Below are 14073 nucleotides of genomic sequence, written 5' to 3'. Positions count from 1 at the left end.
TAAAGAGATCAAATTGGACTTAACCACAGAAGCAGGGCCTTTTTGACCCTGTCTCTAGCTTGGTGGAACATTCTGCCAAAGGATGGCAGGCCCTGTGGGATCTACAACAGTTCCACTGGGCTTGCAAGAAAGAGCTGTCCTGCCAGACATACAGTTGAGGCCCAACAAGAATCAACATTTGATCTCTAGAAGTCCTCTCATATAAACCTGAATGAACTAGTTGATTAGTTGGCAATGCCCTCCCCAGTCCTGGACTAGGACTTAGGGCAACATTAGCATAGGCTACATCCTGGATTTTAATGTAAATTTGGTTTTAAATGGTATTTTAAATTGTATGAACTTTTAAAAATTATGTGATTCATCCTGAGTCACGTAAGGCAGCATGGAATACAAATTTAGGAAATAAGTAAGTTTTACTGTGTTGAGATCTGAACCCAGGCCTCCCCACTCCATGGCCAACACTTTCCTATATAAAACTGATACTATTTGGGGGTCAAAAGACATATCAAAGTGAATAAGAGAGGCATAAAATTATTTTTAAGTTGTTCTTTCTTCAAGCTATTCATATTTATACACCTGCATAATCCATCACTTCTTACATGAACTACAGTTCACAGCTGGACTAATCACACTTAGTACATTCTGACTACTGGATGTATAAGTTTATGCTGTGCTGATTTATATGATGACTACAAATAGTTTGAACATATTTTCAAAATGCTTGTTTTACAAAATATTATATATATATATACACACACACACACACACATATATACACATATATATATACACACACAAACACTAGCAAGAAAGCCCATTGCAACCAGGAATGTAATGGGCACTAGGACCCAGGGGACACCGGCAGGCGTAGATATATCTCTCTCTCTCCATTGCAGCAGGAGCCATACGAGGTAATCAGGGCTATTTGTAGCAGGGAATGAGGGCTCCTTTGGGCTGCTCTCTCGCAGCAGGAGCTGTAGAAGGTAATCAGGACTGGTTTGCGGTTTGATAGGGCTCTCTGTGTCTCTCTCTTACAGGCTGGCTCCTGTAGCGTCTGAGAGCAAAGTGGCCTGCGTCCAGGGAGGGAGGGCGGGAGCTGTAGGTGCAGGGCAAAGCTGGCTGCACCCTGATTGGCCCTATTCCAACTCGGACAGCCAGGACACTCTCCACCCTTAGGGCTGTTTCACAAATATTAAGAAGAACAATGGATGGATAAGGATATGGGGTTTCCTTGACTGAAATATATATGGGGTTTCCTTGACTGAATGATTTTGTTTCCAGTATTTGATTTTTATCTAGAAATAAGCATTGTTTTTTCTTTGATCAGGTATTAAAATATATTGCTTCCCAAATTTACTGACCAGCCCTTCTATTGCTACTTACCTTATTATCTTTCATGAAAAGTGCTAACATTTCTTCTCTTCCATAGCGGTAATCTGCTAATTTATATTTTGGCAAAGCTGGAGACAGAGGTGGAGATGTCACACTTCCACCACTAGACAAAGCTCGCAGCCTATAACAAAAAAAAATTTAAAAAGAAAATTAAAGTGACAAGTTGCTTCTATGAAATCAGAAGGTGGACTTCTAGTGTACCAAAATTACCAATTTAAACTCCTTTCAATCGTATAGAAGTAGCTGGAGAAAACTATTTTACCTAACTTAAGAGCAAAGGCCTTAGTATTCATAAAATACTCTTAAATACACTTCACACAGTATGCACACATACCAGGTATTATTATGTTTTTTTGGTTTGATATCATATAGGGTTTAGTTGTACCTGAAGTAATTTATTCCATGAATTGTCAAAGCCTTTTCAAAACTGGAGTCAGCTGATTGTTGTGGGTTTTCCAGGCTGTGTGGCCATGGTCTGGTAGTTTTAATCTTTGATGGTTATCTTACTTGCTAGTATTTATTTATGTATGTATTTATTTATGTATTTATTTATTTATTTGCCACCCTCCGTAGTGGTTTCACCAGTAACTATGGCTGGCATCTTCAGAGGTATGGCAAAAAACGTTAGCACACTCCATACTTTGGCATGGAAAAATTCCTATCTTGCCATATCCTACATGACAGCCACAGTTGCTGGCAAAACATCAGGGACTAAAATTACCAGACCACAGTCACACAGTTTGGAAACCCCAGTACAGCCTGTTGTTTATTCCAGTTTGGTTCTGGAAGGTTAACAAAGACCTGTTAGCCACTCAGGCATACCTGAACTAACCACAAGGCCATTCCCATTATGATTCTGAATAACACATGTCATCCCAATACTGCACCTAGCCAATAAGATTTGGAAATACAGGGGAAAGGAAGAAGATGGCCAGGATCCAAAGAACCACAAAACTAGTTTTTACACTAGGCTTTACACTTGTTTTTCCTCTAATAGTAGCCCTGCCCATATAATGTATGGATAATTACTTCTAGATCCAAAGGGAGTTTCAAAAAAACTTTGTAATGTGGTATGGGAGGTCAACTGTACAATGGAAAAAGTAAAAACAATTCCAAACAACTAGTAGAAGCCCCATACCTAAGTCTTTTTAGGGAGGGGAAAGGGTCTTATTCAGAAATGTTTGAATCTGAAATAAACAACGTAATGAAAATATATGATTATAATTTTTAAAAAATACATGCATTCTCTTGCTGTCAATACCCACCTCTCTGTTGTGAAATCCCCCGTCTCTAATTTCTCAGAACATGGACAGTGGTAGGCTACTGTACTCTGCACTGGCTTTGGACCATAAAGGTTCAACCACCACAGATGCAGCCTGTCAAAGAACTCACTATTTAGTAAAGAACTATGTATACACTGATCTGCAGGTTAAAGGTTAGAAAGAAATGCTTTCAACATCTTTTAGGAGTTACAGAGACTAGCTGAGCATGCAGGAAGCACTCCACAGTGCACAGAAATGCTATCCTCTTGCCTGTCTTTACCAAGCTGTTTACCTTCACAGCCTGCTCTACAATGGATTGCAGCATGAAAGCAGCAGGTCTCTGTCCTGCCTGCTGCTTTCTAGCTCTTGAAAACTGAAGAATATAGAAGCCTGGACAAACCCAATATGTGTAAAATAATCCCTATATTCATTCTGGTTGGGACCAGAGTATGTACCGCCATCTTTTACTCTTATTCTAAACTAGTCATCCAAGTTATTGAGGATACAGTAGACAGATCTGCTCTATTTACATAGTTCCTCTCACCCCCCCAAACATGGGTCTTGTTTCAGAAGGGGGGGGGGGGAATTTTTTGATTCAAGCCAAGTTTGACTGTTCAAAACTTAAGAAATATACATTTTTCTGATGTCTTATCTAACTCTTAGTTCTGGCATTTTAACTAAAAAAATACTTTTATTTAGATGACTTACAAACCAAGATCTGGATGATGAGGAACATGCTTTGGGATTTCATGTTCTAACATCTCCCCTTTCCTGAGTTGCTCATAGTTTTGTATGATGTACAAAGAATTCACATCTACCTCCTAAGCATAGCTATTAGATTCAAATATGAAAGTAAACTCCAATCACAACATCATGGAGGAGGGAGCGAAATGAAGAAGCATGTAATCCTGCAGCACTTTCCCATTGCTCCAAACCATGTTTTGCAGGATCAGCTGTCTAATGTCTGATCTGGGCCCCCCTAGCTGTTAGGGTATGGAAAAGGCAGGGAATGCCCTTCCCTTCATGCTTCCCTTAAATTATCATCCCTTCACCCCCCCTACACTATTTTCCCACTCTCATACATAACAGTTGTGACTATAATATCTGACAGTGAGAGAGGAAGTTAAAAGTTCTGCTTATCCAAGACCTTTATATAAAGTATAATTTTGTACCTGATTCCACACTATATTTTGACAGCTGCAAACTGAAATACTGTGGTTTGTTTCCTTTGAAATGTTTATTAAATACTGGTATACCTAATTATGATGAGTTTATGTATGTAAAGAACTGCTTAACTGATGTCCAGCATAGGCAACCAATTTTTCACAAAAGGTAGCATAAGATGTGAAACATGTTATAATGGCATATTTAGAACTTACAATATTGCTTTGTAGTTTGTTGCCCCCTTGTGGCACTTGTTCTTATGTCATTTGAGTAAACTTGTACTAGTAACCTTCCCCTTTCACATGAATTAACAACTTAACAAATTAAGCATGACAGAGGGTATGATTGGTATCAGAAAAATCTCAAAATTTCTGAAGCAATTTGTAAGTCGAAATTTGGTAAGCAACATTTTTTTTTTTACTAATGTAGGTGACCCCAATTTAACCTCCAAATTCGAGCCACTGAAGCTACTGGCTTGAATTTGGAGGTTAAATTTGGGTCACCTACATTAGTAAAAATAAAAAAAAATTGCTTGCCAAATTTGTATCAGGTCAGTGACGCAGTATTGTGATGATCAGTGTCCTCTTCTTCCTGCCTCCCCTCAATAGATCGAAGCACAAATGGAAGGCCTCAGTCGAAGAGTCTGAGGGATGGTGACTGGCACATGTTGCCCTTTGTTTCTTGGGAGGAGGGAATTGGTCCCGGGAGGGAATTCCTTCTCCCCTGCCTTAAGTGGCCTGCCCCCTAGGCTTCTCTCTCTTCCCCCCTGTATAAGAGACTGAGAGGTTTACACTGTATCCAGTGGAAAGAGGGGGGGCACACCAGTTGGAAGAACCAGGTCCCCCCTAACAGCTGCCACTAACAGCTTGTGAAAGGTTATACCTTGCTGCCCTGGCCCTAAAGGAAGGTCTGAGGCACGGGAAAGGCCATCAAAGTTGCTCCCTGGCCTGGGATCAGTGCCAAAAACTGGGGGCTGGTGGGAGTGGCCATCACAGTTGCTCCTTGTGTGAAAAACTGGGCAGCTGGAAAAACCTACACGATGCTCTATAATGGGAAGTGCTGTTGCCTGTGCAATTGCAGGCTGGATGGCAACAGGCATCATGATCGCCTGGGCAGCCAGAGGCAGAACTGTCTGGGTGGAATCTGACCAAGACCCCATGTTGGAGGCTATGGTCTGTGCCGATGGGGGGAAGTGAACACTGCCATTATGGCAGATGCCAACTCACAGGCCTTGGCTCCTGCAAGAGTTCTGCCCCACAGCTAGGGATTTTTATTTATTTTATTTATTCATATTTATATACTGCCCTCTCCGAAGGCTCAGAGCAGTTTCCATATAACTGAAACCATGCATGAAACCATACATATAATAACATGAATATTATTAATTGATGAACCAGGTGACAGTATAACATAACAGTATATCATAACATAAACAGTGGTAACTCGAACAGGTCCAGGAGTCTTAGTCAGTTTTGGGGGCGAGGGGAGGCAGAGACCCTGCAGATGATGGTTGGTTGGCCTGGCCTCAGCCAAATGCCTGGTGGAGGAGCTCCCTTTTGCAGGCCCTGCAGAACTGTTTTAGTCCCATCAGGGCCCTGATCTCCTCTGGGATTTCCCAGAGACCGGAGCAGTCTCACTGATGGGGTACACCAGCCCCTCATGACTCCCACCACACTCTGTGTTGTCCACCTCCTGAGACTGGCAGGCAGTGGAGGAGCCCACCCCAGACACCTCAGGGGGCTCATTCCGTAGCAGCTGCCCATTGCATGCCTACATATGCCGCCTTCTGAGTCCCAAACCCACAAGCCTTGAGCAGCCTCTCAGCCAACTACTTGAAGTCCCTCTTTGTCACCACTGAGGCTTTTGTGCTGGGTCTTTGAGTAGGCACAGTCCCCCGAGTCTTTCCTTTGCTCATCTCTCGACTAAATACTAGGAAAGGTTTCTCACTAGTGGGTGAATGGAGCTAGCCACAACTCTGCTACCTGAGCAGAAGCAGCAAAAATTTAATTATAAGAATAGCTGAAGAAAGTAAGCTGCCTGGGACCCTGGGGAGCTGTCATCAGACAGAGCAAACAATACTGACTTTGATGGGGCCTACAGTCTGATTACGTGTCATGTGAATTCATCCTTAATCTCGCTGAGAGACAGCGTTAATAATAAAAAATAGGTAGCCACTTCAGCCTATAACAAAATCTAAAACCAAAAGCCATATAGTAGCCTTTATTAATGTTGGGTACTCAAAGGTTGAGCGAGACGGAAAAATTGAGAAATATATTAACCATTTAATCACAAAGTATACTAAAACTGATTTAAAAACATTGGCTTTTTGTAAATATTTGAAATAAAAAGTCCTGATCCATTTTGATATTTCTAGGTTACAATCTTGAACCAATAATACAGGATCAATAATTCAATATATCTAAGTCTATAACCTTGAACCACATTAAAACAGTGTCTCCAAGGCCTTGCTCAGCAGTCAAATTTCTGTATATACATACACACTATGACATATGGGCCAGTACCAAGGCAGGTATTCCAGATATAAGGTATTCCAAATATCCTATGTGGCAAAAGAACGGCATTGTGCAATGGTTCTCTTATAATCAGGTGGGTAGCTGGGTTGGTCTGAAGCAGCAGAACAAAGTTTGAGTCCAGTGGCACCTTTATGACCAACAAAGTTTTTTTGAAGGTTTAAGCTCTTGTGTTTATGCACAGTTCTTCAACCATTACATGGGGTGGGGGTGTTGCAAGTATGAGGTAGTTAGAGTCAAAATAAATAAGTAATTGGGCAATTATAGTTGAGATTGGATTAATATGGTTGGTAAGATTGGAATAACAGTAAATTAGCATACAAGACTTAATGAACAGACTTATATAATATTGCTCCACCCAAGGACAACTTAGTTTCACCATGTGGCATGTAGTCGGTTTATGTGTTTAATAGTCACGTCTCTTGGCCACTAGCCTGAACTTATGCATGTCTCCAAACACTAGTATTAGTCATTTATTTATTTATTTATATTTATAGCCCACCCCTCTTGAACCAGTCATCTCATGGTAGCTTACAACACTACAACAATAAAACCATATAACAATGAATCTATTAAAATGGTTTTAAAATACATTCAAAGTTAATTAACAATAATAGTGTGCTGCCATCCAGTTGGTTTATGCAGAATTACTATCTGATAAAAAAACACCTCCTGCAACAAGGAAGGGGAAATACAGGAGAAGCCAAACTGGCAGGGGAGGCTCACTGATGTTTCGGATCTTCCATATGTACTAACCTCAACCATCCCCTGGGCAGAAAAACTCTTTCTTACAGGCCCTGAGGAACTTTGCTAGTTTTATCAGGGCCCTGATGTTCTCTGGAAGCTCATTCCACCAGGTAAGGGCCAGGGTTAAAAAAGCCCTAGCCCTTGTTGAGGCCAATCCCACTTCTTTGGGGATGAGGGCTCCTAGTCAATTGGCCATAGCTGACTTAAGTGTTCTCCAGGGAACCTACTCAGACAGATGGTCCCTGAGATACGCAGGTTCTGGACTGCAAATGCCTTAAAGGTGAGTACCAAAACTGAACTCAGAACTCAGCTGGGAACCAATGCAGCAGCTACAATAATGCTCTTATGTGAGTCGTCCATGGCATCTTGTACTAGATCTGTACAGTCATATTTTGGACCAGTTGTAACTTCCAGATTACAGCCAAGGGCAGCCCATATAAAGCAAATTATAATAATCCAGTCTAGAAGTGACCGTCGCTAGGGTTGAGCCCTTTGGCGCACTTCCATGAGCACCAATGCCTGAGGAGGCCAGCGCCGCAGCACAGAGGGTAGGGGTGGCACCGGAAGCGGCATGCTAGCCTGTGCATGGGTGCCAGCTCACATACTGCCACTACCCTTGCCATCCGGGCTGCGGCACTGACCATCTCGGGTATCGGTGCGCGCCAAAGTGGCCAAAGCGTGCCAGAGCACTCAACCCTAACCGTCTCATGAATCACCAGGTGCTCCAGGGCCAGAGAGGAGTTATTAGTTACACTCCATCCAGGAGTAGATTCAAATGCATAGCTGTGTTAGTCTGAAGTAGCACAATAAAATCAGAGTCCAGTAGCACCTTTAAGACCAACAAAGATTTATTCAGGGTGTGAGCTTTCAAGTGCAAATACTCTTCGTCAGACTATGATCTTCTTACATGACCGGGAATATATAGCAAAAATCAATTCTGTTACATCAGTAGACTGTGTCACTCCATCCCACTATGGGCCTTTTCTCCCCAGCCACAGGACCTCCGACTTCAAAGAGTTCAGCTTCAGACCACTACCCTTAAGCCACCTCAACACAGCTTTAAAACATCCAGCCAGTGAGTCGGTCAGTTGTCCATCAAGAGATAGATTGCAACCTTTGTCCTCAACCATGGAGAAAGGAAGTAACCCACTGGTGGGCCACCCCCATATGCTCGAGTCGATGAGACTTCACGCTGTCATAAGATCTAATAATTTGAGAAACGCTGACCCACCCCAGTCCAGCTGTCTCTGCAGATCATCTATCAGGGAGACCAAAGTTGCCTCCACTCTACTGCCAGGATGGAAGCTGGATTGATGTGGGTCCCAGACATCTAAAGTGTTTAATACTAGCATGAAAATGCAACATAAATAACCTTTTTTTCCATTTGGTTAAAGGTTTTTAAGACTATGCTAGCAAGATGCTGCTTAGAATGATTTTTCAATGATTTCCCTGTGAAATATATAAAATGGCCTAGGGACTGGGAAGGGGAAGAAGTTAATTAGTTCCTCCTCCTTCCCTCTGACCATCTCCTTATGCACTCTCTCTCTCTTCCCTTGGTCACGCTGTCAGAGGTCAGCCTGCACATCTTACATCCAAGAGATCTGATTGGTTAGCATCAGCTGAGCAGAGGGAGATTATAAAGCTGAATGCTGAGGAGGAAAATTCACTTGAAATTCAGCCTTGACTGACAGTAGTTTATCACAGACAGGACTGGGAAATTTTGTCAAGGATGAATGAGGAGTCAGACAGAAACTCCCACTCAAGTCAAAGAAAGGGAATAGATCTTCCAAAAGAGAAAAGAAAATTCCCTACCCACTCAAACAGGGAGTCAGCTCTGAAGAGTAATGAGATTCGTGATCTGGTGTGGGTAAAAACTGCCTGTAGAAGTCAGTTAAAAACTCAAGTACTGGTATTTCAAGAGAAGGGGAGACTGGAGTGTACCAGCCTTCTGGAAACCAAAAGAGTCAGAGAATACTCAAAGAAAGTGTAGTAGAGTGTTTGGAAAAACACTGGAATAAAAGCCTTTTAACATAAAGATTTAATTAACTGTGAATAGCTTTAAAAACTCTCATTAATTTGATACATAAGAACTAAAGTCTGTGTATGTAATGAATTCACCTCAGAGTTACTAATATTGAGTTAGCTCAGAACTTTCGACCCTTCATTTTACCTGACCTTTTCCTTCTACATTGAATAAAATATTTTCATACACCCCAAAAGTGGTATGTCACCAAAAGTGACATCACTAACTGCATTAATAGGCAGGCTCGAGGGAGAATGGGGGGGGGGAGCGGGACAGGGAGCAATGGAAGCAGTCAGTTCCCTACCTTGTGGTCACGTCCATTAAGGCAGGAAGGGGAAAGGCCAGGGAACCTCGAGAGCCCCATGGACCCCTGGTTGGGAATCCCTGTTCTATATGAATGTCCCTACATAACATAAAATTAACTTAACACAGTGACAACAGGATATTGGCTTTTAGGATGTAATTAAATATTTTTAAAAAAGCTAACCAAGGCACCTAAACCAGACATTAGCCAAATCGGGGGGGGGGGGGGGGCGGTTCTATGCACATACAAACAGGATACTCACCATTCAGGCCCAAAGTTAAGCGTCTGAGTTTCTGCTGCCATTTTTTTTAAGTAAACCTGAAAAAGAAATACAAGATAATGCATCAAAAATATCATTTTAACACAAGAAAAGTTAAAGCTAAACACCAAATACAGAGGAAGTTGAAACAAATGATGCTCAGAACAAAGAGAAATTCTCCCTCCTTCCCCAAAAGGACAGAAAGGCTTGTGGGGTTGCATTCTGTTATCACTACTTATAAAAATCCCTATAATGTTCGAGATTCCTTCCCTTAGGTTCATAATCTGAAAAATATATAAATATATGAAAGGTACCCATGGATTGGGATCAGACTATAGCCTGAGAAATTTCTTAACATTGCACAATATATCTCAAATAATTCCCATGAAGCGTAGTCAAAAGAAAACAGAAAACTCATTAAGATCAGCAGAGTATGTACAGAAATGGCAGGGAAGTTATTTAACTCTTGTTGTTGTTCGGTGCAAAGTCGTGTCCGACCCATCGCGACCCCATGGACAATGATCCTCCAGGCCTTCCTGTCCTCTACCATTCCCCGGAGTCCATTTAAGTTTGCACCTATTGCTTCAGTGACTCCATCTAGCCACCTCATTCTCTGTTGTCCCCTTCTTCTTTTGCCCTCAATCGCTCCCAGCATTAGGCTCTTCTCCAGGGAGTCCTTCCTTCTCATGAGGTGGCCAAAGTATTTGAGTTTCATCTTCAGGATCTGGCCTTCTAAGGAGCAGTCCGGGCTGATCTCCTCTAGGACTGACCGGTTTGTTTGCCTTGCAGTCCAAGGGACTCGCAAGAGACTTCTCCAGCACCAGAGTTCAAAAGCCTCAATTCTTTGACACTTGGCCTTTTTAGGATGCTGTCTAGATTTGCCATAACTTTCCTCCCCAGGAGCAAGCGTCTTTTAATTTCTTTGCTGCAGTCCCCATCTGCAATGATCTTGGAGCCCAGGAAAATAAAATCTGTTACTATCTCCATTTCTTCACCATCTATTTGCCAGGAATTGAGAGGGCCGGATTACATGATCTTCGTTTTCTTGATGTTGAGTTTCAAGCCAACTTTTGCACTCTCCTCCTTCACCCGCATCAACAGGATCTTTAGTTCCTCTTCACTTTCTGCCATTAGAATGGTATCATCTGCGTATCTGAGGTTGGTGATATTTCTCCCTGCAATCAGATCCCAATTTGTGACTCATCTAACCCCGTCTTTCTCACGATGTGCTCCGCATACAAGATAAATAGGCAAGGCGACAGTATACAGCCTTTCTCTGCCGAACTCCTTTCTCAATTTTGAACCAATCAGTGATTCCATGCCTGGTTCTCACTGTTGCTTCTTGACTTGCATATAGGTTTCTCAAGAGACAAATAAGATGCTCTGGTATTCCCATCTCTTTAATAACTTGCCATAATTTGTTGTGCTCCACACAATCAAAGGCTTTAGCATAATCAATGAAGCAGAAGTAGATGTTCTTCTGGAACTCCCTAGCTTTCTCCATGATCCAGCGTATGTTGGCAATTTGATCTCTAGTTCCTCTGCCTCTTTGAAATCCTGCCTGTACTTCTGGAAGTTCTAGGTCCACATATTGCTGGAGCCTAGCTTGTAGGATTTTGAGCATAACTTTGCTAGCATGAGAACTCCATTAACTCTAGCATTTAGCTCTATTAACCATAAAACCTCAAATGATCAGGCAATTATGAAGAAAAGGTTCAAAAAGCAATCTTCAGTCTTCCTGCACCCAAAAGATACAAACTCTACTAATGAACTACTATGAACTACTAATTACTAATTTAACTTTTAACTACAATTGAGTACAATAGCACCTTTAAGACCAACAAAGATGTGAGCTTTCGTGGGCAGGCAAAATAAAACAAGAATCATGAGAGTACAGATATATACAAAAGGTAAATTAGTGGCAAATTAATAAACTATGAACTACAATGTTGGAATGTTGAAAGCAGCTGACACTTCAGAAGAATCTGATCTTCTCAAATCTCTGAGTATTAAATTGTTTAGGGGAAGCTCTTGAAACAGGGAACCTTAAGGGCTCCCTACCCAATCCGTGGTAAAAGGAAACCAGAATGACAAAGAACATGACGGCTAGACACGATCAAGATGGACACTGGCCAGAGCGTTATGCAATGAAAAGATGATCAAAAGAATGGTGGGCGATAGTTGTGCCATAGGATATAGTATATATTTGTTTTAACTATTTTACACATATTTGTATTTTAAATTAACACTGGAAATGTTCTAATGCTGGAAGCTTTTAACATTCACTGCTTAATTGGAAGGAAAGGTAGAACAGAACCATTTCCAATAAATATACTGTTCTGCTTTTCCATCCAATTCCTCATGGACCCATATCTTGTCCCCTCTATTAGTAAAGCTAAACTAGTTGAAAGGTACAATAAAATATTTTAAATAAATAGTAAAGTGGTATAATGGCAGGCAGGGATCTACAGCTAACTTGGGGGTGAGGCATTTGCCAACAACAAAGAGCCTATACACTTGCACAAGATCTAGGGATAGTGAACATGTGTATCTGTGTGTGACAGTGAGAGACAGAACCCTCAACTCCTCTCAAAATGCCCCTCAAACTCCAATGGGGAAAATGAATGCATATTTCATCCACAATGACAGGGAATAATACTGGCAGAAGAGAGCAACACATAGGAAACAGTCCTTAGCCAGTCTTAAAAAGATATTTCTGGCTACAGAGGTCACATACCCTCAGCAACACCTCCTCAAGAGAAATTCCACCTCCCTACAGACTCTTAAGAGCCTCTTGTGGCGCAGAGTGGTAAGGCAGCCATCTGAAAGCTTTGCCCATGAGGCTGGGAGTTCAATCCCAGCAGCTGGCTCAAAGTTGACTCAGCTTTCCATCCTTCCGAGGTCAGTAAAATGAGTACCCAGCTTGCTGGGGGGTAAATGGTAATGACTGGGGAAGGCACTGGCAAACCACCCCGTATTGAGTCTGCCATGAAAACGCTAGAGGGCGTCACCCCAAGGGTCAGACGTGACTCAGGGCTTGCACAGTGGATACCTTTACCTTTTTACAGACCCTTTCATCAGCACATCCACTGCTACAAAGATTAGCAGTCTACTTCAGAGAATGCATTTCCTCTATTTCTCCCACTCCATTGATATATTAACAAACTGTTTTATTACCTGCAATTAATATATACCAAAACTTTATTATACAACCAACAACTTTTCTATCAACACATTAATTATTCCTTATTCCAACATCCTGATGAACACCTTGATGAGGATGAAGAAAATACACTTGCTAGGTCAACCACATTCTTATAACAAATTTAGAGCTGGATATACATAAGGTTGGATTTTCATCCAATCCTTGCCCTCACTGCAACCATTTATCCCACAGGGCTATCAGTCCACGCACATCCCCTCCACACCATACTTGGCAAAGCATTCTGAAGATCAAAATAAATGCTAAGAGAAAGCTGGCAGAATCCAACTTATACTCTTTGCAAACTGCCTGGAAATTGTGTACCCACAAAACTACTGGTCAAGCAGCAAACAAGGAAGAAATGCAGAACCACTACCCAGTCACAGTTCCCAAAGAGCAAATAGCTACAAAGACAACCCACTGCATAAAGAAGTCATACTGTCCTGAAAAGATGCATCAAGAAATGTGTAATTGCATCTCATCACCGGGGAGGGCGGTATATAAGTATGATAAATAAATAAATAAAATAAATAAATAAAAGGTATTCTTTCCTTTGACTAACTGATAATGGTTAGATTTAAGGTTACTACTTTACATAAATATCCTATAATATTTATGTGAAAAGGTTGCATCTTAACTGTAACAGATTTTTTTTTCAAAATCACTCTTGAATGCCAAATAATTAAAATATAAGTTACATAAGAATGTTTTTCATAATATTAATATTCTTGATAGAACAAGAATCTAAACTTCATAACATATATAATAATATATAAGAGCCTGTTGTGGCACAGAGTGGTAAGGCAGCAGAAATGCAGTCTGAAAGCTCTGCCCATGAGGCTGGGAGTTCAATCCCAGCAGCCAGCTCAAAGTTGACTCAGCCTTCCATCCTTCCGAGGTTGGTAAAATGAGTACCCAGCTTGCTGGGGGGTAAACGGTAATGACTGGGGAAGGCACTAGCAAACCACCCCGTATTGAGTCTGCCATGAAAACCCTGGATGGCGTCACCCCAAGGGTCAGACATGACTCGGTGTTTGCACAAGGGATACCTTTACCTTTACATAATATTACATATTGTATTATATATATATATTATAAATAACTAGCTTCAAACCCCTCCCCTGGTCCCTGGCCAGGCAGCTTAAGGTGGCTTTGGGCGGCAGCTCGCAGCCAAATCAAGTGGGGCGGG

The 14073-nt window shown here is 41.6% G+C and overlaps 1 protein-coding gene across 3 annotated transcripts in view; it reads right to left on the bottom strand.

The window, feature by feature from the left end:
- The window catches only part of GIGYF2 (GRB10 interacting GYF protein 2), a 74300-nt gene that overhangs the window by 54151 nt on the left and 6076 nt on the right, over positions 1-14073 (bottom strand). For all 3 annotated transcript variants that reach the window (XM_077349287.1, XM_077349286.1, XM_077349285.1), the window contains exons 2-3: positions 9686-9741; positions 1384-1513 (exon numbers count right to left, since the gene is read on the bottom strand). In XM_077349287.1, coding sequence (XP_077205402.1) covers positions 1384-1513; positions 9686-9726 — 171 coding nt within the window. In that variant the 5' untranslated portion in view covers positions 9727-9741. The remainder of the gene's footprint in view (positions 1-1383; positions 1514-9685; positions 9742-14073) is intronic.

The sequence above is a fragment of the Paroedura picta genome, chromosome 8 (assembly GCF_049243985.1).
Source record: "Paroedura picta isolate Pp20150507F chromosome 8, Ppicta_v3.0, whole genome shotgun sequence".
In the NCBI taxonomy this organism is placed as follows: Eukaryota; Metazoa; Chordata; class Lepidosauria; order Squamata; family Gekkonidae; genus Paroedura; species Paroedura picta.
Note: the sequence above shows the minus strand (reverse complement) of the source record. Positions and strands in the feature narration are given on the sequence as shown.